We start from the raw sequence: 24,836 nt of genomic DNA on the forward strand, positions 1-24,836 counted from the left end.
AATCCTGAGACATCGTCCTTTATGGATGATGATGAGCCCAACCCGGAGGATAAGTGGTATAAAGATGATGAGGATGTTTTAAATGGTAAAAAACCTTTTAATCCTTGTCCCACGATTTCAGTATCAAAAAAGGAATTTGAGGAATGGTGCAAACCATGGAAGAATGCTCTGATGGTCAAAATGTTGGGGAAGCGTGTGACATTCGCCTTTATGGAGCAACGCCTTCAAAGAGACTGGGAAGGTAAAGGTAAGATTCATGTTATTGATATGAATCGTGACTATTTCTTAGTTCATTTTTCAGATGAGGAGGACTACAATCATGCGCTTATGGAAGGGCCCTGGATGGTCGCTGGGCACTACCTTATTGTCCAGAGATGGAGACCTTTTTTCTTATCAGGATCTACAGAAGCTAGGAAAATCACTGCCTGAATTTGCATCCCGAATCTCCCTATCGAACTTTACAATCATCGTTTCCTTTGGAGGGTAGGCTCGGCCATTGGGCATATGCTGAAGATCGACCGAACGACGTCTATCCATTCGAGAGGGAAATTTGCTCGCATATGTGTGGAGATCGACCTGGCAAAATAACTTGTGCCACGTATCTCAGTCCTTGGATGCGAACTACACCTGGAATATGAGGGTCTATATCAAATTTTCTTCTCCTGTGGCAGGTACGGACATAGATCAGAGCAATGTATGGAGAACCTATCAATTATTGGGAATCCTTTGGATGATGTCGGCATCGGAACCAATCTCCCGGTGAATGGTACGACTGATCATGGTGATAACCAAAATAGAAAGTTTGAAGAACCGCAAAATCAGCACAAAAATCATACCCATGGCAACGGTCAAAATAACCCTGATTTCGGGCCTTGGATGATGGTCAAAAGATATTCCAATAAAAAGAAGATCCAAATAGGACAGAGAAATTCACATGAAAATCAGAAGCAGGTTACTAAAAACAACTATGAAGAGGATGAGGTCCCAACAAGGAAAGATCCGGATGGATCACGTTTCACGATCTTGCACGAGGAAACTTCGGAGGATGCCTAGGTATGCTTGGAACGCGGTGATAAGGCCCATAAGGAAATAGAAATTAATGGGCTACCTCAGTCCTAAGCCCAACATGAGATGGTCAAATCCCCAATCCAAAAGAAGGTCTTGAGACATGGGGCTGGAAAGAACCCGCAAAACCAAAAAAAGGCCTTGCCTCTTCCAAAAGGGTTACCTGACCCGGGTAGGAAACCAAACCACAACAAAAATAAGGAGCAAAACCCAGTAATTGCCTCCCCCAACCCTAAAGGGCTGGCTGCTCAACCGAAAGCTGTTGAAGAAAAAGTTAAGGAGTCTGAACTTGAAGGTATGGAACTTGTGGTCAAGGAGTATATGAAGAGGATGGAGCGAGAGAAATGGGAAGCATTCAATTCTTCAAAGAATGCCCGCATGATGCTAGATCAACATGTGGTCCAGGAAAATATGCTATTCAACACTGCGATGAGTCACTGTTCACCAGATGAACGCGTAGGAATTGGCGAGCCCAAAGGAAACCAAGTGAAGAAATCAGATGTACTCATGATAGAGGCTGGTTCCAGGGATAGCATGGAGGAATCATCGTCTAGGGGCCGTATAGGTCCAGAACACGGGGCCCCTGCCCGCAAGTAATTCTGGCCGTAGATGGCTTCCCCTCCTCTGTATCTCTGATTATGAATATCATCAGCTGGAACTGTAGGGGTGCTGGCAGTAAAGCTTTCCCATCCATTATTCGGGACCTAAGACAGGAGTATGAGGCAAATTTCTTCTTTCTATTAGAAACCCATGTTAGTGGTTCTCGAGGCAAGCAGATTCGGGACAAGATGGGGTTTGATAAATCCTTTGTTGTGGATGCTATGGGTCACTCTGGTGGAATATGGTGTCTCTGGGATTCCTCTATTTAGAACGTGGATGTTTTGGATCATGATAGGCAGTATGTCCACCTTAAAGTCTCTGGTAAGAATTCGAGCCCCTGGCTACTTACTGCTGTCTATGGTAGCCCCCAAAGGGTAACCAGAAGAGCCTTGTGGAACTCTCTCGAAGGGTATGCCAGGAATCTTAATCTTCTGTGGTGCCTGTTAGGGGATTTCAATGCCATGCTGCATGACTATGATAAGCGTGGAGGGACGATGAACAATAACCAAAGCGCCTATAGGGAATTTCAAGAATGTATTTCAAATTGCGGCCTAGTTGATTTGGGTTACTTTGGATGGCCTTTCACTTGGAAGAGAGGGAACCTTGCGGAGAGACTTAATAGGGGGCTGAGCAGCCTGGAGTGGCAAATTAGCTTCTCTGAGGCTTATGTGAAGCACCTTCCTATGCTTAAATCAGACCACTCGCGTATCTGCTTGCAACTTTATAATGCTGTGACACATAATAGAGGTAAACGACCTTTTCATTTTCTTGCAGCCTGGATTACCCACCCAAATTTTGGGAATTTTGTGGCTGCTTCATGGAATGTCAGGAACTCATGGGATAAGGGGATTGATGACTTTAAGAATCAACTTAAGGATTGGAACAGCTCAATTTTTGGCAATATATTCAAACGGAAACACATAATCTTTAGAAGACACCAAGGCATTGCAAATAGTTTGGGATTCTCTCACAACTACTATCTGGAAAATTTGCAAAAAGAACTATGGTTGGAATATGAAAACATCCTCATTTAGGAAGAAATCTTATGGTTCCAAAAAGCTAGAACCAAATGGATCGAATTTGGAGACCGTAATACAAAATTTTTTCATAGCTCTACAATGATCAGAAGGCATAGAAACAAGATTACCTCTCTGCAAAATGACAATGGTGACTGGATAACAGATAAGATTACTCTGGAGAGCATGGCCACTACCTTCTTTTGGAATCTCTACTCTGATAGCACTACCTATACCCCCTTCATTCTTAATAATAGCTTCCCAGCACTGAGTAGCTCTGACAGCAATAACCTGGGCCAAAATGTAACTAATGAAGAAGTAAGATATGCTATTTTTGGTATGGGGAGTTGGAAGGCTCCTGGAAGGGATGGGCTCCAAGCCATTTTCTACCAGAGTCAGTGGAACAAAGTCGGTACTGATCTCTACGATCTGACTAGGAATTTTTTCGAAGACCCAAGCAAGATCAAAGAGGTTAATGAGACACTAATCACTCTCATTCCCAAAGTGGAACATGTCTCGCACTTAAAACAGCTGAGACCCATCAGCCTTTGCAATGTCTCCTACAAGGTGGTTACTAAAATTCTCGCGAACCGGTTGAGAAAGGTAATGGATAAATTAATTATGCCTAATTAGTGCAGCTTCATCCCTGGTAGGCAAAGCTCCGATAACATCATCATAACTCAGGAAGTCATACATTCCATGAGGCAGAAAAAAGGAAAGAAAGGCAGGATGGCTATCAAGATTGACTTGGAAAAGGCGTATGACAAACTGAAGTGGTGCTTTATCAAGGATACCCTTGATGATATTGGTTTTCCCCAAAACTTTGTTAACATTATTCTCTCTTGCATCTCATCCCCCAGGATGAGGGTTTTGTGGAATGGGGAGGAACTGGAAGAATTTACACCTTCCAGAGGTATAAGACAAGAGGACCCCATCTCCCCATACATCTTTGTGCTCTGTATTGAGCGGCTCTCCCAACTCATTAGTGCTGCAGTGGACCATGGCTTCTGGAAACTGATTCGACTCAAGAAGGACGGTCCCCCAATTTCACACTTGTGCTTCGCAGATGACATTATCCTATTTGAAGAGGCTAATATTGATCAAGCTAATGTCATCAATAAGTGTCTTGAGGCCTTCTGTGAAAGCTCGGGACAAAGCGTCAATAGAGAGAAAACCAGGATCTTCTTCTCTAAAAATGTGGGCCACACAGTGTGAGCAGAGTTGAGTAATACCTTGCAATTTGCCAGAACAGATGACTTGGGAAAGTATTTAGGCGTCCCTATTCTTCATTCAAAAGTCTCCAAACATACCTTTGAGGGCATTATCAACAAGCTTCATGCCAGGCTCAATACTTTGGAAGCTTCATCCCTATCCCTTGCGGGAAGAGTGACTCTGGTGAAATCTGTCCTCTCATCTATGCCTTTATATAATATGCAATCTGCTGTTTTACCTTCAGCTACTTGTAATACTATTGACCGTATTTGTAGAAACTTCCTCTGGGGAAATACAGAGCAATCAAAGAAAATCCATCTTCTTAGTTGGAAGAGAGTTTGTGAACCTAAAGGTTGTGGAGGTCTGGGTATTAGACATGCAAGCCAAATGAATCAAGCCTTCATGATGAAAGCGGGATAGGGACTTATTGAAAGAAAGGAGGCGCTTTGGGCTAGAGTACTCAGATCCAAATATGGTAGCGGCACCGATATCATACCCAAGGTGGAAAGGAGGAGAAACAGCTCGAACCTTTGGAAGGGCATATGCTCCTCCTGGGAAAATGTACATCAAAACTGCATTTGGAAAGTTGGGAATGGTTCCCAAATTTGCTTCTGGGAACACCACTGGATTCCGGGTGTAGGCAATTTAAGTGCGAATGCAAACCAGGTGAGTAATAATACTAACTATTCAGATATGCTAATAGACTTTCTCGATGTTTCAGGGCAGTGGGATGTTAGGAAGCTTCAGGAGATACTGCCGGAGGATATTGTTAAAAGGATTGTAAGTATCTCTCCCCGTCGCCTTGGAAGGAAGCTGATTGCATAGCTTAGGAACCCTCCTCAGATGGCCAATTCAGCATTAAGTCAGCATATCAGAACCTCAGCGACACCCAAATCGCTCCGAACAAGATTTTTCAGCTAGTTTGGAAGTGACAGGGTCCTGAGAGTGTGAGAACCTTTCTGTAAACCCCGGTTAAATTAGTAGATAATTAGTCAATAAATTAGTTTTTAATAAGGAGGATTATAAATGTGAATATTATATCAAATTAGGATAGAGCTCATCGAAACGAGAATTTTGACACCAATTTCGAAGAAATCGGTCCAAGATTGGACCGAACAAGTCGAATCGGTTGAACCGGATTCGAACCGGGCCGTCGGTTCAACCGGACCAACACATTAAAAGAGCCGAAAGCCCCTTTCTTCTTCATTTTTCCTGCTGCATCACGATGAACTCCAGGGAGAAGAAAAAACTCCCGAACCTCCTACGATAAATTTCCAAATCCCATAACTTCTCCGTTCGAGCTCCAATCGCCGCACCGTTTGTGGCCACGCGTTCACCGCGTCGAGCTCTACGTTTCTACCGGAACAATTTTGCTGGTAACTTGTTTAATCACTCTCAACCTTCTCTTCTCCCAATTTTCAAATTTTAAGTGGGAATATTGAATTTCTTTGATTTCTGATGTTTTAGGATCCAATTAGCTTGAGGAAAACGTTCACTCTTGCTTATGTGAAGCTTGGGTAAGGTGAGGATACGATAATTCTATTTTATTTTCTTTGAATTTGGGCTTTAAGTATTAAATTGGATATATGTGTGTTATGAATGTGTATTAGGTTGTGAATAAATAATTGGAGCTTGAAATTGTGAATATTGGGACTTGGAGGAAGCTGATTAGTTGAATTTTGAAGGGGCTGCCTTGGTTTTAAATAATTTGCTTTGGTCGTTACGTGGAAATCGGCCAAGGTATGGTTTAGGTTTCTTGCATTTAATATATAATGTTCTGTGAAAACTTAGGCTAGACGACCATAGGATAAGTTGGAATGCAGGTGTATGCTTAATGTTTAGTAATTTGTCGATGAATATATTTGGTTGAAGTTTATTGAATAATTAGTTATTAATGTTGGATGGTGAATGTTGTTATGTTAATTTGGAGAGAATTATGGTTGAATGTTATTATTGGTGAACATGGTTGGTTTGGTACTTGTTGATTAACTAATAATTTGGTGAATTATTGATTTGAGGTATTTTGTGTTAGAAGCCTAGGATTAGTGAACTATGAACCTTAGTTGAATTTTGGTTGTTGGATTTGAATATTGTATGAGTATAATTGTGGATCTGAGGTAGATTTATTACGGTGACTGTTATGATGATAAGGAAGGGTATGTTGAATTGAAAAGAAAGCAGGTTTGGACCCGAAAAGGGTGGCAAAGTCCGAGTTTTAGAGGAGATGCTGTCAAAATTTTATAAAAATTAGAGATTTTGTTTATATGATTATCTAAAAAGTTTTATATTCAAAGGTTATAAGGTTTGATTTAGAGTTATTAAGAAAATGAGTATGTTTTCAGTTTGAAGTTTAATTCTTAGAAAAGAATGAATTATGTTTTGAATTGGAACTATTGATGGACGGAATAAGAGGTGTGATAATGAAGGATAAGGATTGATTATGTTTAATGTATGATGATGAATGAAATGCGGTTGAGAACGATGTGGATGTTGATGAATTATAATTAAATTATTTATATGGCTTATGAATTTGAAGAATCTGAGATACGAGATTCCTTGGATCAAATGCCGTGGCTTGCCACCACGTGTACCAGGTTGAAAACTCGATACTCTGTTGACCCTACGACGTAAGTGTGACCGGGCACTATATAAATTCTCGAGAATGTTACCCCCATTGAGCAATATTGATTATTGAGAAAAAGCTATGCATAGACTCTTGGGGATGCACGTCGGGGGACAGTCTAAGGACAATTCAGACTTGTCGGGTTGGCTGGATAACCGACAGATGAGCCTCATCAGCCATAGGACAGGCATGCATCATATGCATATTACTTGAATTACTTGCGTGTGTATTAACTGGGTGTGCCTAAATGTACTTGCCATGTTAAATGTATATTTGTTATCTGCAGTACTTGTAACCTTCTTGTGCTTGCCTTTGTCTGTTTAGTTGTCTGTGAAAATGCATGATGGAGTTGGAGGTAAGGAGGTATGGCAGAATGGGAATTTAGATTTAAGGTTAAGTTAAGTTAGGTTTAAATATCCTTAGTAAACCACCTTTTATGGCTTCTGTTTAATACTTTAAGCTCTACAATCTGAGTGTCGGCGTTCTAAGATTGCCTCTGGCATTCCCAGGACCTTATATATTATGTGTGTGGCACCTTTACCATACTGAGAACCTCCGGTTCTCATTCCATACTATGTTGTTGTTTTTCAGATGCAGGTCGAGAGGCATCTCGTTAGGCGTCTGGACTCTTGAAGCGGAGTGGTTATTGGGTTATTTTGTTATGCTATGATGTATATATATGTACTTAGCTATCTCTCCACATAACTTATTCTTTTTGATCCTCCTAGAGGTGTATGGAGAGGCAGGATTTTGTTTATGTACATTTGGGTTTTGGATATGTATATATATATGTATATATGTGTGTATATTCTCCGGCCAGTCTTGACTTCGCAGGCTGAGTCAGGAGCTCGTTATTTTGTATCTTTGACTCTCTGTTCCTGTTTTGGGTTACTTTACACTTGACAGCTGTAGCTTTCTTAGCACGCCAGTTAACTCATTTCTCGAGCGTTGCGCTTTTATATTCGCGATTTTTTTATTTCCTCTATTCTTCAAGGCTCCTAGCATATTATAATTTTTCTGCTATTATGTGTACTCATTTTATTTTAGAGGTCGTAATACCACACCACCTCTGTTTTACGGCTTAAGCGTAAAGCTTAGTGTGGTAGGGTGTTACACTTTCTCTGGTTAGTGGCTCACAATGCTATCCTCACCAATGTGGAAAAGAAGACGTAGACACTTAACCACGGACGATGCTTGCCCTCGATGTAGACAGGAAGAAGAATCAATCATCCATCTCCTTAGGGACTGCTTCTATGCTAGAAGTGTTTGGCAAAGGCTTATCCCACCCAATGGCATTAATTCTTTCTTCAACACTAGCTTCCAGGATTGGCTAGCTCTAAACCTTACCGCGAATAACAATTGGTCTTGCCTCTTTGGTGTTGCAATTTTGTCCTTATGGTTCTTCCGGAATAAACCTGTCTTCAATGGAGAGAATGCCAATGCGGGTAGTGTTAGCATCCAAATTAGAGCGCGGATTGAGGAATTCCTGAAGGTAGTGAAAAGCAACCTGAATCCAAGAAATAGTCAAACTACTAGTGGATGTCTTGTTAACTGGTCGAGACCGGATGGTGAGTGCATTAAGCTGAATGTGGACGAGTCTTGGTATGCTCAAAGAAGGAACGCTGCCTGTGGAGGAGTGTTCAGAGACTCGGCCGGGAGATTCTTGAAAGGCTTCTCGGCTAATTTGGGCAGCTGCTCGATTATGCACGCAGAGTTATGGGCAATCAATCATGGGATGACCATTGCTACACTAAACGGCTACCACAATCTGGTGGTTGAGTCTGACTTAGCAACTGCTATCAGTTTCATTAACCACGGATGCTCCCCAGGACATCATTGTGCCCCTTTGATCCAAGATATCTGAATCCTAGCTGCACGCCTTCAACAAGTCTCGTGGATACACGTCCCTCGTGAAGCAAACATGGTGGCTGATCAATTAGCCAAGAAGGGACAAGAACTATCTCTTGGACTACACCTCTTCGATACAGCCCCTCCGGACATCAAATTCACTCTGTTATGCGACTGCATAGGGACCTTAGACTTAGGGGAACTTAGTTCTTTTGCTTTTCTGTTTGTTTTCCTTTTCCTTTGCTGGGGTGTTTGAACCCCCCTTAGATCACCAAAAAAATGACAAATACGAGTGAACCGAACACCAATCATGTGCTGAATAAAACGTGATAAACATTCAATCATCAAGCTAAGTAAATCATTTCTGCATGCAAAAGGACTCAACTAAACACACTAATAATCAAATGAATTAAAATAACCAACTCTACTAAACTGAATTTGATTGATGTTCTGAATAAAACTTGATAAACATTCAATCAGCAAGAAAAATATTTCTACATGCAAAAGAACTCAACTGAATGCACTAACAATCAGGTGAATCAAATGACAAACACCTATGAACCGAACACCAATCATGTGCTAAATATAACGTGATAAATATTCAATCATCAAGTAAATAATTTCTACATGCAAAAGGACTCAACTAAACACACTAACAATAAAATGAATGAAATGAGTAACTCCACTGAACAGAAAGAAAATAAGAACACATTTACATTCATATGCCCTAGTTACGCCAAAAAAATAGAATCAGATTAAGTCAATCTACTAAATGAAGTAACTCAATCTAGTAAACCTAAATTGCAACTAAGAGAAATTCGAGATTGCAAGATTTTAAATGAACAGTGGTTTTTATCATACCTTTCGCAGTCTCTGTTCTTGTTTTTGTTCGTGTTTTCTTCTTCCTTTCAAAATCTTCTCGCATTTTTTCTCCAGTAACGGTTTTCGAAGAGAACACGAATGAAGTTTGAGAGATTTTGAGAGAGATTCCAACTTTTTCAGTAGCGGTTTCAATATTAAAGAAGGAATGTTGTTTCATATTCAAGGCGCGAATAAATATGTTAACATTTCGTGCGTTTGGACACGTGTAGTAACGTTTCATTTAATGAGATTGGATTTTTTTTGTATTGGGTCAGCTTGGATAGACTTAGATGAAAAATTATATAGATGTGTAGCATGACTTATATATTCTAAAAAAAAAAACTTTTAAGATTAGATTTTTTATACAATTTTTTTGTGAATACTATTAAAAAAATAAAATATTTTTATCTTTAAAATTTAATAATTTTATGTCAAGTAATTTTTTTATAAAAAATTTTATAAATGACAAAAAAATTTTAAAAACAGATTTTTCTCTAATTTTTTGTATGCCCTTTCGAAATAGTTATTTAAATATCTCCAAAAAAATTGAATTAAATAGATAAATAAATTATTTACTAGATACAAAAATTTTTTTTCATTTATAAAAAATGATATTTTTTTATTATTTTTATCGCATTTTCAAATCATTCAAGGATTTATATGACTTTTGTATCGTTTGGAGATAATTTTATCAAGATTATAATTTTTTTTTTCAGATATCATGGTAAGAATTTATTTTATTTTTTATAATATTATTATATATAATTTTTTTCAATACATTTGCACGAATTTATAAAATAAAAGTAGCATACTGAAATTATTAAAAAATAAAAGTTACAATATTTATTTCCAATTAATATCATATTTCATGTTTAACTAATTTCTTGCTGATTGGTCTTGCTTTGCACATAGCCTCTAATGGAACTAGTTTTGCAAAGGTGAAACCTTTGTCCTCCCTCATATCAATTTCTTCACGATTGAGTCGTTCCCATTCAAAACATTGAACCAATAATCCCAAAGTCAAACCCATTATACGATTTGCCAATCCAGATCCAGGGCAAGCTCTTCTTCCCAATCCAAATGCCATTAACTTGTTTGCTTCCCCTTCTTTCTCAAACCTTTCAGGCTTAAAACACTCAACGTCATCACCCCAAAGTTTAGGATCTCTTCTCATAGCCCATGAATTAATTAACACTATAGTGTCACGTGGAATAGTGAATCCTCCAATATTCACCTCATCTGAAGAAAAATGAGGCAGTAACAATGGACTTGGAGAGTACAATCTAAGTGTCTCATGGATAATATTTTGAAGATAAGGAAGATTTGGAATGTCTGATTCATCTACTAAACGATCTTTGCCTATGTGATTGTCAATTTCCTCCTTTGCTTTCCTCAATATCTCTGGGTGATTCAACAAAGCGGATAACGTCCACTCCATAGTTAGAACCGTTGTGTTTGTTCCAGCAAGCAACATATCCTAAGTTTAATTTATTTAATTAGTAATGTCCAACATATTGGTTTAAATGAACAAATGCCGTCTAAAAAATAATAGTAAAAACTCATATGCAGCTGCTTTTACGTAAAGTTAATAATTAAGAATGATTAAATAACAATTTAATTAAATTATCTTAACAATTTTTAACTATTAACTTCACAACTGCAGATGAGTTTTTACGGTAAAAAATAGTTGGAAATATTAGCCATGAAAATTTAATTTACTAAGTTATACATATGTACACCTGAACAAGGCCTTTGATAATATGATCCGTGTAGTAGTTAGGTTGCAATTTTTGAAGAAGCAAGAGATGTTGTATCATGGTATCGTTATTACCATGCTCCCCATTGCGATGCTCTTCAAGGAGTCCTTGCCAAAACACGTCAGCTTCTTCACCAACTCTCTTCAATCTCTTCACAAATCCATCAAAATCAAACCACCTAAGCAAAGGCAAGAAGTCGCTCTTGTTGTTCGCATCCACCAACGACAGGATCTCTCTGATGATCTCTCTGAACCGTCCTGCTCTGTTGTCATCCCTGCCATTGCAATCGTCTTTGCCATATTCATTCCTTTTTCCGGAGACCATCCTCATCATATTGTTGAGTGACATCTCCGTTATCCTGGGCCTCAGTTGCACCCTAGCGAACCCCATGGACGTGTCTGCCACCAGGTTTCTTATGAACCTGGTGACCTCGTCCCTTCGAGTTTCGAAGAAGGAGTTGAGACGGGGCATCGAGAGGACGTCCATGGTGGCTATACGACGAAGGTTGCGCCAGTGGTCGTTGTTGGAAGAGAACACCAAGCTGGTATGGTTATAAAAGAGGTACTTTCCGGTGAGAAAACGAGGGCGGTTTGCCAAAACGGTGTCGTATTTGGTGAGGCATTGTTGGGCTAGGGTTGGACAGGACACAACGACGACGAGGCGAGAGCCGAACCAGAGAGAGAAAATGTGGCCGTAGGTTTGGGAAAGAGCGTAAAGAGTTCGGTGGAGACGGGGCTTCAAGTGGTGTAGGTTGCCTATTATGGGAAGTGTTGGTGGACATGGTGGAAGGTTCTTCTTATTACTGAGGCTTGTGTTTGCCTTGGTGAGAGTGATGATAATGATGAAGGCAACAATAATTGTGAAAAGGGAGTAATACAAAAAAGGTTCCATTAGAGAGGCTAGGTGTAGAGGTATATATGAGTGCTTCTATGCTTTGCTCAAAGGCATCTGCAAGTAACAATGTTTTGAGGTGCTTTTATAGTTGAAATTATTACTGTTTGTTTTTCAATTGTCATAAAATTATTAGGGAATTATTCAAATGAAGATGCTAAAATTATCTTTTTATAAAGATTTTTATGTTAAAAGTGTATTTTGTTTGTTTAACCACATTTTAAAAGAAATAACACTTTTATAACACATCACAATCAAATCATACATTTCATCATCTAATGATAAAAAAAAAACATCTTCATATAAAGACAATAATAAAATCTATATGATAGTATCACCAAATTATTAGGGCTTGTTTCCCAGCCTGCTGACGTGAGGAAGAAATTACAAAAAAAAATGTGAAAAAATATGTGGTGGATAGAGAATGTTGTATTTAGTAATAGTAAAAAGACGACGACGACAACAACAACAACAAAGCCTTATCCCACTAAGTGGGATCGGCTACATGAATCAAATGACGACATTGTACTATGTCATGTATTATGTCTACAAAGAGATCGTTTACATGTAGATCTCGTTTGACCACCTCATGGATGGTCTTCTTAGGTCTTCCTCTGCTTTTCGCCCTTTGTCCATCTTCCATCTCATCCACCCTCCTGACTGGATGTTCTATCGGTCTTCTTCTCACATGTCCAAACCACCTGAGACGCGATTCAACCATCTTTTCCACAATTGGTGCTACTCCAACTCTTTTCCTTATATCTTCATTCCTTATTTTATCTAATCGCGTATGACCACTCATCCATCTCAACATCTTCATCTCTGCCACACTCAGCTTATGTTCGTGCTCCCCTTTAGCCGCCCAACACTCCGTACTATACAGCATAGCCGGTCTTATAGCGGTGCAATAGAATTTACCTTTAAGTTTTAAAGGCACTTTTTTGTCGCATATAAAACCAGATACACTCCGCCATTTTGACCAACCTGCTTGGATCCTATGATTTACATCCTATTCAATCTCTCCATTATCCTGTATGATGCACCCAAGATACTTAAAACTTTTAACTTTTCCTAGGATGTTTTCTCCAATCTTCACCTCTATATTGGAGTTTTCCCTTCTCAGACTGAACTTACATTCCATATATTCCGTCTTGCTACGGCTTATACGCAGACCATACACTTCTAAAGCTTCTCTCCATAACTTCAACTTCTTATTTAGGTCTTCCCTTGACTCTCTCATAAGGACGATATTATCGGCAAAAGCATGCACCATGGCACAGGTTCTTGGATGTGCTCTGTGAGTACTTCCAAGACTAATGTGAAAAGGTATGGACTTAAGGATGATCCTTTGTGTAATCCTATACCAATAGGAAATTCCTCCGTCACACCACCTTGAGTCTTCACACTAGTTGTGACCCCATCATACATGTCTTTAATTGCCCGAATATATGCGATCCTTACTCTCCTCTTTTCTAAAACTTTCCATAAGACCTCCCTTGGTACCCTATCATACGCTTTTTCCAAATCAATAAACACCATATGTAGATCCCTTTTATTACTACGATACCTCTCCATCATCCTTCTTAATAGGTATATCGCTTCAGTGGTAGATCTTCCTGGCATAAATCCAAATTAGTTATGTGTTACTTGTGTCTCTTTTCTCAACCTCCGTTCTATCACCTTTTCCCATAACTTCATAATATGACTCATAAGCCTAATCTCCCTTGTGCATAATCGACCAAGGCTCGGAAGAGTCTTCTGTCCCTCATTAAATAACTCGTAGAAGTAGCTCTTCCACCTTTCATTAATCTTCTCCTCTTGAGCCAACACCTCTCCATCCTTATCCTTTATGCACTTAACCTGATCCAAATCTCTCGTTCTTCTTTCCCGACTCTTTGCGATTCTATATATACCTTTTTCTCATTCTTTCGTGCCCAAAGACTGGTAGAGACCCTCATATGCTCTTGTTTTTGCTTCACTTACAGCCACTTTTGTCTCTTTCTTAGCCGCCTTATATTTTTTCCAGTTATCTGCATTGCGGCATAAAGACCACTCTTTAAAGCATTTCCTTTTTATCTTTATCTTTTCTTGTATACTCGCATTCCACCACCAGAACTCCTTGTCTCTTGGTCCTATTCCTTTAGATTCTCCAAAACTTTTTTTTGCTGTTCTTCTAATAACTTCTGCCATCTCCCTCCACATCTCTTCCGCACTTCCATTTCCATCCCACTTTGCCTCTTTTTCTAACCGTAAAAAGACAAAAAATAAAAAATAGTTAAAGTTTTATTTTATTTAATATTTATTAATTATAAAATTTTTATTTTTTATTAATTTATTTTGTTACTAAATATTATCGTTTTTGTATATATCTCTTTACTGTACCAAACACGTGTAGTTCTTTTTGTAATTAAGTTGGATTAATAGTAATTGTCTACTTATACCTTTTTATTGTCTAATTGATTGGTCTAAAAATATATATTAACCAAAATTACTTATATTTTTAAAATAATATTTTTTTGGATAATATTAAAGAAAAAAAATCAAAATTTATCTTATTTAATATTTATTAATTATCACAACAATTAATAAATATGAAATAAAATAAATTAAGATTGTTTTTAACTAATTTTCTTTAATCACTAAATATTTTCGATTTCCTCTCCGTCTCACTCTCACTCTAACTTCCGCACTGTGACTAATCACTAATTCAGTATCATTATCCTTCTTTCCATTCTTCTTTTTGACGATTGTTCTTATTTCTTCTTCTTTTTAATGACATATTTTTTTTTTGTTCTTATTTGTCTTTTTAATTAAAACGGAGAAACTGAAAAAAAAAAAACAGAATAAGAAAAAAAATTGACAAGAAAAACAGAAATAAACGTGAAAGTAGATATAGAGATTTGTAGAGTTGAAAACAAAAATATGTGAAATTGAATACATAATAGTTACATGTACAAAATAAAAAACACAAAGATTTTTTAAATAAATTCACATAATTTTTTGCAATACAAACACAAAAATTTTGTAAATAAGAAAAATTCAACCTGATATATGCCCACTCTAAATTAAACATAAAATTATATTTTCATAAATATAAAAATTTAAAAAATTTGTGTTTTTTATTGTTTTTTTCTTTCAAAATTTCTATACTTATCTTAACCCTACCAAGATTTCTATAAAGAAAAAAAAAAGGGAAAAGAAGAGAAAACACATATTCATTAACAATTTTTTAAAAAAACAAAATTTGTGTTTTTTTAGATGTTTGTTATAAGAAATTGTTCCAAAAATTAGAAAAAGAACATGAAAAACATTGAAGCTAAAAGTAGAATAGTTATATTATAGGCGAAAAAAAAAACATATATATTCTTAATTATAAAGGACAAAAATTTTACTACACAAACAAATAAAGTTTGCTTAAAAAAAACTCAATCTAATATATGTCTTACCTAAATTAAACATAAAATTATTTGCCTATCATGAAAAAATTCTGTTTTTTTTTTGTTTTTTATGACATTTTTATTCTTATAATTGTTTCTTTTGATTTTTTTCATAAAATTGTCAAAAGAACAAAAAGAAAGAAAGGAAGGAATGAAGAAATAATGATGAAGAAGAGAAGAAGAAAAAAAAAGAGGGAGGGGGCAGAAGATGGAGAAGACACAGAGACACGTATGTGAAGAAAAAGAAAAAGAAAATGGTTAAGAGATATGTTAATTGGTTAAATTTAATTGCAAAAATAATTTGATCAACATATCATTTCTGACAATTGTAATAGCGGCCCGGATGGTAACTGATTTTCTGGTATAAATGTACATATATATGTCGTTCATGCCATGCAGGCCTGTTAATTAGATAATTCCACGTTAAAATTCTGTCAATTTTCCTAGTGATATTCTTTAAAAATAAAAATGAAAAGCAAACCCATGTGACTCGAAACAACTCACAAGTCCCAACTAACTAATTTATTTCTTCGTGCTCTTAATAGAAAGCAATGATGTATATGAAGTTATGATAGGTGGCAAAGCGCGCGGCCCACTCCAATCTGTCTAAGCATGCGCTACAAACGGTCCACCCGTCCCGTTAATTAAAATAAATTTAAAATGCTAGTTTGTTCTGTTTTATGGTGAATTGATAGGTTTGTCATTGTGTAATGAAATTATTCATCCCAAAAAATTAAATTTTTGAAATGAATGATTTCATAATATGGTATTAGAATTTTTTTTAGATTTATTTAATTTTGCATAGACTTTTTTTTTATTTGTCTTATGCTATTTTTTATTTTTGAGATTCACCAAAAATTAAATTTTGGACTTTTTGGACATAGAGCTCTAATACCATATAATAAAAACTTGTTATGAAATCACTCACCCCAAAAGCTCTCTATGTCCGAAAGGTCAAGAATTCGATCCTTGGTAAATCCCAAAATGTGAAAAAAGAGCAAATAAAACAAATCCAAAAGAGAGGCTATTGCTTGAAGGAGAATATTAAAGATATAACCATTACTGTTATCTTCTCTTATCAGCTTAAATTTTTGGGATGAATGATTTCATTACAACCTATTTGACTCTTTTTTTTAAATAAAATTCACTAAAATTAATAAAAAAATTAAAAACTTAAATACAAATAAAAAATAATTAAATTATAATATTTTTATTATCTATTTTTTTAATTTTTAACTTCAATAAAATTATATATTCAAAATAATATTTGTCAATAGAATCATCTTTATTTTGAAAAATAAGTCACATAATGATACATGTTTCAAATGTTCGAGACATGAAGAGTTCAAGTATTATTTAGAAGATATTAGCTTACATTTTTAGAATATTTTACTTTAATTATTTGATGTATTTGATTTTGTTAATTTAATTACTAGATTGGACCTTATGTTTATGGGTTTAAGATTTTCTATATTTTAATCTAATAAGAGGTTATAAATACCTCATAAACTAGGGTAGTCATAATTTAAAGGTTTCAAAATCCTTTTTTGGTTTCGTAATGAAACCATGGTGTGAACAATTGAGGTTGAGGAGTCCCTCTCTTATTGCATCGGGAAATTGAGTAGAAGGTTGAGGAGTCCCTTCAATTCAATTCTCAAACTATGGTGTTGACAAGTTAGGTTGTGGAGTCTCTTTCTTGTTGCATCAAGAAATTGGGTAGAAAGTAGAGTGATTCTCTTTGTACTGAATTTTAATTTATCCTATTTTTTCTATTTCAATTTCAATATATCTTTTTTTATTCATTTTGAATCCTTATCTTCTTATTTATCTTTTATTTCTTTATCATTTGGTATCAGAGTTCAGGTATTAGATTAATTCTTATTAATCTATATTTGTTCTTCTTTTATCATTAAAAATAGAGTCCAGTGCCTGTCGCGTCTTTCTTTAAATTATTGTGTTTTTGTTTTTCGTTTGTGCTTCATTATTGTTTTATCATCATTGTTGATTTTAATTGTTTAAAAAAATAAAAAAAGAAATATATATAAAAAAAATTATATTTCCTGTAATTATTGTGCTTTTCATATACTATTTTTCTACCTACAAGATTCAATGATGAATCTTTTTTGAAGAGGAGGAGAATGATACGTGCTTCAAATGTTCGAGATATGAAGAGTTCAAGTATTATTTAGAAGATATTAGTTTATATTTTTATAATATTTTAATTTAATTTGATGTATTTTGATTTTGTTTATTTAATTATTAGATTGGACCTTATGTTTATGGACTTAGGGTTTTCTATATTTTAATCTAATAAGAGGTTATAAATACCTCATAAACTAGGGTAATCGTAGTGTAGAATGATTTAAAGGTTTCAAAACTCCTTTTTGGTTTCGTGATAAAACCATGGTGTGAACACTTGATGTTGAAGAGTCCATCTCTTGTTGCATCGAGGAATTGAGTAGAAGGTTGAGCAGTCCCTTCAATTCAAATCCCAAACTATGGCGTTGACAAGTTAGAGTTGAGAAGTCTCTTTCTTATTACGTCAAAAAATTGGGTAGAAAGTAGAGTGATTTTCTTTATACTCAATTTCAATCTATCATATTTGTTTCTATTTCAATTTTAATATATTTTTTTATTCAGTTTGAATCCTTATCTTATTTATCTTTTATTTCTTTATCATACAAATTGAACATATATACGAAATTATAAAATAAAATAAATAAATTTAATAACTAAAAGAAGAATAAAATTTGACCCGGCAGACTGACCCGCCTCGCCCTGCTAAAAATCGTCAATTTGACGGTGAGGATTTGACGAATTTTTTTTATTTAATGAATTCTAAATCTTAGTTCGACCCACCTTTTTTAACAAATTTAGCGAATTAGTCCGACGAGTTCAACCCATTTTGTCACTCCTACCTAATTTTCACCATGCTTATAGCACTATATACCTCATTAGTTAATTAATCAAGTACCTAGCGCAATTCTTGTTTTTATTTTATGCAAAACCACTTAACTAGTACTTACTATGGCATCATGTTGACTGTTGAAGACGTGTTTTATTTTGTGATTTGCATCTGTGTATGTGTTTTCTAAGTGTTGGTATTAGTAGGGTAAATGAAATGAAGTGCTTGTACAATGTAAAGATGATATACAGATGCAAATTCATGAAAAAGAAGAAGATGAAATGTGAGGTAGTACAAAATAAGAATAAAAACGTTAACTGAGGTAACCAATAATTCACATTAGAAGTTATTAGGAGCCAAAACCCATAGTCAATTCCATTGACTCTCAAAACTTTTTTTTAATAATGTTTATATTATTTTTATTGTATACAAAGATAGAAGATTGAAAAAAACATCTTAATATAGAGATGAAGATTGAGAAAAATATCTTATAAAAAATTAAAAATTTTAAGTATTTTGAGTGTAACATCTAGGATAATGGAGAGATTGAACATTATGTAAATTATTGGATACAAGTAGATTAGTCAAAATAGCAGAGTTCGTCTAATTTTATATATGACAAAAAAGTGCCTTTAAAACTTAAAGTTGAATTCCATCACACTGCTATCAGACCGGCTATACTTTATGGTATAGAGGGTTGGACAGCTAAAAGGGAGTACGAACATAAGTTAAGTGTGATAGAGATGAAGATGTTGAGAAGATGAATGAGTGATCATATGCGATTGGATAGAATAAGGAATGAAAATATAAGAAAGGGAGTTGGAGTAATACTTATTGTGGAAAAGATGGTAGAATCGCGTCTTAAGTAGTTTGGACATGTGAGAAGAAGATCGACAGAGCACCCAATCATAAGGATGGATGAGATGACAGATGGACAATGGGTGAAAGGTAGAGGAAGACCTAAAAAGACCATCTATAAAGTAGTCAAACGAGATCTGCATATAAACGGTCTATTTATAAATATGATACATAATAGAATTAAATGACGTCATTTAATCCATATATTCGATCTAATTTAGTGGAAAAAGGCTTTGTTATTGTTGTTGTTATTGTACTATATATAAATTTTTTTATCATGTAAAAAATGAGTTTGGTTTGTGCTAACATCAGTATTAAATGAATGACAGCACCTTAAAATTTTTCTGTGGTTACGTGGATAAACACGTAAACGCATTTAAAAGCCAACCGTTCTTTCCTTTTCATTTGAATTATATTGGGATTAGATGTGAATGTAGAGTGTGTACGTAGAGAATGAGAGCTTAGTTTTCTTATATCAAATTTCTCAATACAATTTACAGCAATTATTAAGTATGTGTTTGGATTATAATTTATAAATGGGAGTTTATATAAAATTGATTTTGTAAATTTGATTTTAATGAAAAGTAAGTTTGTATTAAGATGATTTATGTTTGGTAATTTTTATATCAAAATGAATTATAGTAAAATAAATATTGTTTGGATTATACTACTTAAAATCATTTTTAGATACAAAATTACTAAAATAGACATCGACTTAAATAATTTTTGTATATTATCTTATCATTTTAATTTAGATATTTAAATAGATCTTATTAATTAATTTTATAATAAAATTAATATTTATTATTTTAAATAAAAATAACATATAAAAATTAGCAAAATAAAATTATATATATGAGATCAATAAATCATATTATAAAAAAATAATACACAAAAATAACAATTATAAAAGTGTATAATATCAAAAAATAGTTAACAAAAAATAAAAATAATAAATAATAGAAAAAGAGAGTTCATATAAACAGAAATAATAAGAATTCCATAAATAATACAATAACATGTATAAAGAATAAAGTTGATAAAAGATGAATAAAAGTTTAGTGTTAAGTAAAAACTCAGGTGCAGTTGACTTCACGTGAAGTTGATACCTGAGAGCCGTTAGAAGAAAATTTAATCAAATTAGTCAAATCAACTTTATGTGAAGTCGACTGCACCAAAGTTTCCACCTTAGTGTTAATGGCCAAAAACTCATTAGTACGTAAAAACTAAAAATTGTTGCTTCTGATAAACGTCTACTTTCATAAATAAAAAATTTGCTAAACTAAAAATTAAAACTTTTAAAAAGATTAAACATGCTTCTTTTCTTCTAATACGTTTGCCAAACACATCCTAAATCTTTAACTAATTTATACACACACAACTAACTATCTATTACATCTTGCATATTAACAACTACTGTAATTCCATTTCTATCGTATTTTAAAAAATTAAAATTTAATTTTAGTCAAAGAATAAAAATAGAATAAAATAAAAAAAATTGTAACAAAAATAACTTAGAACATTTTAAATATTAGAAATCAAACTATAATTTAACATAAATATTAAGAAATACAATAGTACTATTTTACTTAGTTAGTGATAAATCTAAAAAATTTTAACAGTAAAGACAAAATATATATAATATGATAATAATTTATTTGTTATCATAAAATATGATTAATTTTTAAATCATCTCACTAATAAATTAAAAGACTTAAATAATTATTTAAAAAATAGTATATAATTTAGAATTTTGTTCTTCTAAATCTTATATTTTTTTAAAAAAATTGAATAATTTTTTCATTATCAATATAATCACACTATAAGGGAACTAAAAAATAATGGCAGTTTTTTTGGAGAATTGCGAAAGTTTTAAACTACCGCAAAACGATATACTAGCGATTTTGATAGCATATAGATTCAATATTTTTTCAGAGTAAATGGTCAAATTTGTTTTCGAAAGATCATTTATTCTTCAAATTAGTTTTCAAATTTTTTTTAATCAAAGTCATCCTTCAAAGATTTTAAATTAGTCATTTTAGTCTTTCTATCACTTCCGTTGCTAATGACGTCAAAATTTGTTGATGTGACACGTTAAGTGATACTACAACACACATATAGTAGTCTTAATTGGCGGTTAACATGATAAGTTTATGAAATTAGATCAAATAAATTCCAAATTGAAGAATTTCAATGGCTCAAGTTCTCCTCTCAATTAGGTTTTGATGTAATATAATTTCATAAACTTATCATACTAATAGTCAATTAAAATTATATGTGTGTGTTGTTGTAGTATCACTTAACGTGTCACATTAATAAATTTTGGCACCGTCAATAAAGAAAATGACAAAAGGACTAACGCGATTAATTTAAAATCTTTGAATGATGAAGTTGATTAAAAAAATCTTTCGAAAACTAATTTAGAGAACGAGTAAACTGAGACGAATTTGATCATTTACCCATTTTTTTCAAGCCAAGTTTTACTAACATGGTAGAAAGTGACTTAGCGTATGACAAATGTTTCATAATCCCTCATTGAACAAAATTGCACACATCCTTTCTTACCAAAAAGTTTGAAAAATGAAAAAGACTACCAGACATTTTAGTAAAACTTGTTACAATAGAAGACGTATCAAGTAAAGCATTTCAATGAGATTTACAGGTTGTACCGATTTAGTCCCTGCCTTATCAATTGCATTGTTTATGTTTTCGAATTTGTAAAAAATATACCAAATTAGTCCCACACCACATCTCAGAGCAATTTAACTGCCGCTAAGAGTGACATGGCACTGAGATGACAAATTTTATCCAAAAGCTTCTTAGTTTTTTTCCATATTTGCTACTAACTGCAACCGGATGATCGAGAAGAGAGCCTTCTCAATCTCGTAGAAATAGCATTGGAAAACTTGAGGGCAGCAAAAGAAAAGGGCGTGAAAAATACAAAAGAAAGCAAGCAAAAGGAGAAAATGTTACAAGGTGAAGAAAAAGGATGCAGAGGCAAAAGGTATAGTTGGGTCATCCAATTGGGCCAATCCCAAAGGCTTGCACACAAATGAAGCTATGAAGATATGGGAGTAAGCCCAACAAGAAATAAACAGCTTTCATGATTTGAATAATTCGGGCCAAATCAATTACCATCCAAGTGGACTTCAAGCCTCTTCAGTAAACCATAAAGTAGGCCTTTGTCAACAAAAGGATTCTCAAGGCCATTTACCTCAGGCTCTAGACCTCGAATAATATCAACCAGGCCTATGGAGGCAATGATCAGAGACTGAAAAAAAGGAAAAATAACAAAAAGTAAAGTGGACTACAAGAGAGGAAGTAGAGAAGTGGATGAATGTCAGCAGGCACAAGGAGAGACAACCTTTTAGAAATGAAAAGGGAGAAATCTACTACTATGTAAAAATGGCATCAAATGAGGAGGATGAGGAATCAAAGGCAAGTAACCAATTTAATAGCAACATGAAGATTTGGGAAGAGGCCCTAAGCATAAGAATGCAACACAATCTGAAAATCAAAAGAAAAAGAGATGGAACAGAAGCTATGAGATTGACTGTATCCAACTGAAAGAAGGATCAAGAATCAGGGAACAGCAAAAGGAGCAAGAATGTAAACCAACAACAAGGACACAACACAACTAAGGCTGAGGAGGCGGGCCTAACCATGCCCCTCCCCAGCCATGATCGTCTTAACATGGAACTGCCGCGGAGTGGTGGTGGCCGCAACAACTTCTGAGTTTAAAAATCTGTGCTTGAAGCACAAGCCGACCATAGTATATCTAATGGAAACTGGGGCTAAGGAGGATAAAATTAGAAAAATTGGTAGAAAGCTCCAATTTAGAAATATTTTTTGTGTAGAATCTTGGGGCATGTCCGGTGGTCTATGCCTTTTATGGAATGAAAAAGTTAATGTTTCAATTTATTCATGATGCTAAAATTTTATCATTGTTGATATTAAGAGTAACAATAATTCAGATTGGAAATGCTGCTTTACCTATGCAAACCCCCTATGCAAGCAAAGAAAAAGAACATGGCAAGCATTAGCCGAGTCAAAGGACTTGGTGGATGAGCCAAGTTGTTTTATTGGGGACTTCAACGACATCCTCAACCAAGATGAAAAGATTGGCAAACAACCAAAACCACCTATCCAAATAGAAGTGTTCAAAGCATTAGTGAACAAGAAGAATCTCATTAACATGGAGCTTAAATGAAGTAAATTCACATGGCTCAGCAATCCAAGAGATGGCTTTGTGACCAAAGAAAGAATCGATAGAGCCATGGTCAATTGGAAATGGAGGCAAATTTTCAGTTCATGCCATGCTCATTGCCTTACCAGCTATTTCATCATACCACTGCCCCATTCTCCTTAATCTTAAACCAAGTCAGAAAGCCCCAAGGCTATTCAGATATGAAGCATATTGGGATGACAAAGAGGAATACAAGCGGGTAATCAAGGAAGGATGGTCTGAGAAAGATAGCAACGGAGGCAGCTGGAACAGATTGATAAACAAAACAAAAAATTGCATCAAGCTGAAGGAATGGAACAAATCAAGTTTCAAAAGAGCTGACAAGGAGATAGCGAGATGACAACACAAGATTCAACAACTCCAAAATTCTCCCTCACCGTTACTCAACAAAACCAAATCAACGAGGCAAAGGAAAAAAATCAAAGAGCTTTGGAGTTAGGAAGAAAAGTTATGGGCGCAAAGGGAAAGAATCAAATGGCTTAAATGGGGGAGATCGCAATACGAGCTTTTTTCATGCATCAACTATATAGAGGAGGGATAGAAATCGCATTAACAAATTGAAAAATAACAAAGGCAATTGGGTTCAAAACCAGGAAGACATCTTGAGATTGATTGAAGAGTATTATTCGGGATTATATATGTCAAAGAGTACCACAAACATAAATGAGTGCATCAAAGTTATCCCTTGTAAAGTGACCGAAGCAATGAATAATGATCTTTTGAAAGAAGTCACTAAAGAGAAAATTAAACAGGCTGCCTTTAGCATAGATTGTAGTAGAGCTCCTGGGCCCAACGGTCTTAGTGGTCAATTTTATCAAAAGCATTGGGGTACCATCAAAGAAGACTTATGTGCGGTTGTCAAAATTTTTTTTGAAGAAGGCCACATTCCCAAAGAGATTAATGAGACTCAAGTTGTTCTTATTCCAAAAATTAGGCAGGCAGAAACCCTCAATCACCTGAGGCCCAAAAGCTGCTGCAATTACGTGTACAAAATTATATCAAAGGTGATGGTGGCTAGGCTTTGAGACATCATGAAAAATATTATACCTCCTATCCAGAGTGCGTTCATGAGTGGAAGATTGATCCAAGACAATATTGTCATTGTTCAAGAGGCTTTCCACAAGATTAGCAGAACAGGAAAGCAAGCATCACAAGACCTAGCTATCAAGTTAAACATAAATAAAGCTTATGACAGGATGGAATGAAATTTTTTAGAGGAAGTGCTCAGGGCTTTTGGATTCCATCAGAAGTGGGTAAAACTTATCATGGAGTGCATCAGGAGCGTGACATATAAGTTCAAAATAAATGGAACTCTTACCAAAGAGATTATGCCTCAGAGAGGATTAAGACAGAGAGATCCTCTTTCACCCTATCTCTTTATTATTGCATAAGAAGTGTTTTCAATTTTAATGGATAATGCACAAAACGAAAATCTTATTGCTGAGGTTAAGTTAGCGCTTTCAGCACCAGTGATTACCCATTTATTATTTATTGATGACTGTATTATTTTTTCAGGG

The 24,836-nt window shown here is 34.9% G+C and overlaps 1 protein-coding gene and 1 long non-coding RNA gene across 2 annotated transcripts; one reads left to right on the plus strand and one right to left on the minus strand.

Moving 5' to 3' along the window:
- Nucleotides 1–5,118: 5,118 nt before the first annotated feature.
- LOC110279564 (uncharacterized) lies at nucleotides 5,119–7,376 on the plus strand. Its single transcript, XR_002373163.2, has 4 exons — nucleotides 5,119–5,269; nucleotides 5,361–5,415; nucleotides 5,504–5,633; nucleotides 7,108–7,376. It is a non-coding gene; the product is annotated as an uncharacterized LOC110279564 (long non-coding RNA).
- A 2,638-nt stretch (nucleotides 7,377–10,014) lies between these two features.
- On the minus strand, nucleotides 10,015–11,910 carry LOC107482085 (isoflavone 3'-hydroxylase-like). The gene is made up of 2 exons (XM_016102474.3): nucleotides 10,965–11,910; nucleotides 10,015–10,702 (listed from the first exon to the last, which is right to left on the minus strand). The coding sequence occupies exons 1-2, from the start codon at nucleotides 11,871–11,873 to the stop codon at nucleotides 10,085–10,087; spliced, it is 1,527 nt and encodes a 508-aa protein (XP_015957960.1). The 5' UTR covers nucleotides 11,874–11,910; the 3' UTR covers nucleotides 10,015–10,084.
- Between the last annotated feature and the right edge of the window lie 12,926 nt (nucleotides 11,911–24,836).

This window comes from Arachis duranensis, chromosome 3 (genome assembly GCF_000817695.3).
Source record: "Arachis duranensis cultivar V14167 chromosome 3, aradu.V14167.gnm2.J7QH, whole genome shotgun sequence".
Classification (NCBI taxonomy): Eukaryota; Viridiplantae; Streptophyta; class Magnoliopsida; order Fabales; family Fabaceae; genus Arachis; species Arachis duranensis.

What these genes read in the sequence shown, in the direction of transcription:
- LOC107482085 (XM_016102474.3), bottom strand. Translation starts at nt 11,873, where the DNA reads ATGGAACCTTTTTTGTATTACTCCCTTTTCACAATTATTGTTGCCTTC. An exon ending in TTATCAAAGGCCTTGTTCAG is followed by an intron (nt 10,703 to 10,964) that starts GTGTACATATGT and finishes AATTAAACTTAG; the next exon opens with GATATGTTGCTTGCTGGAAC.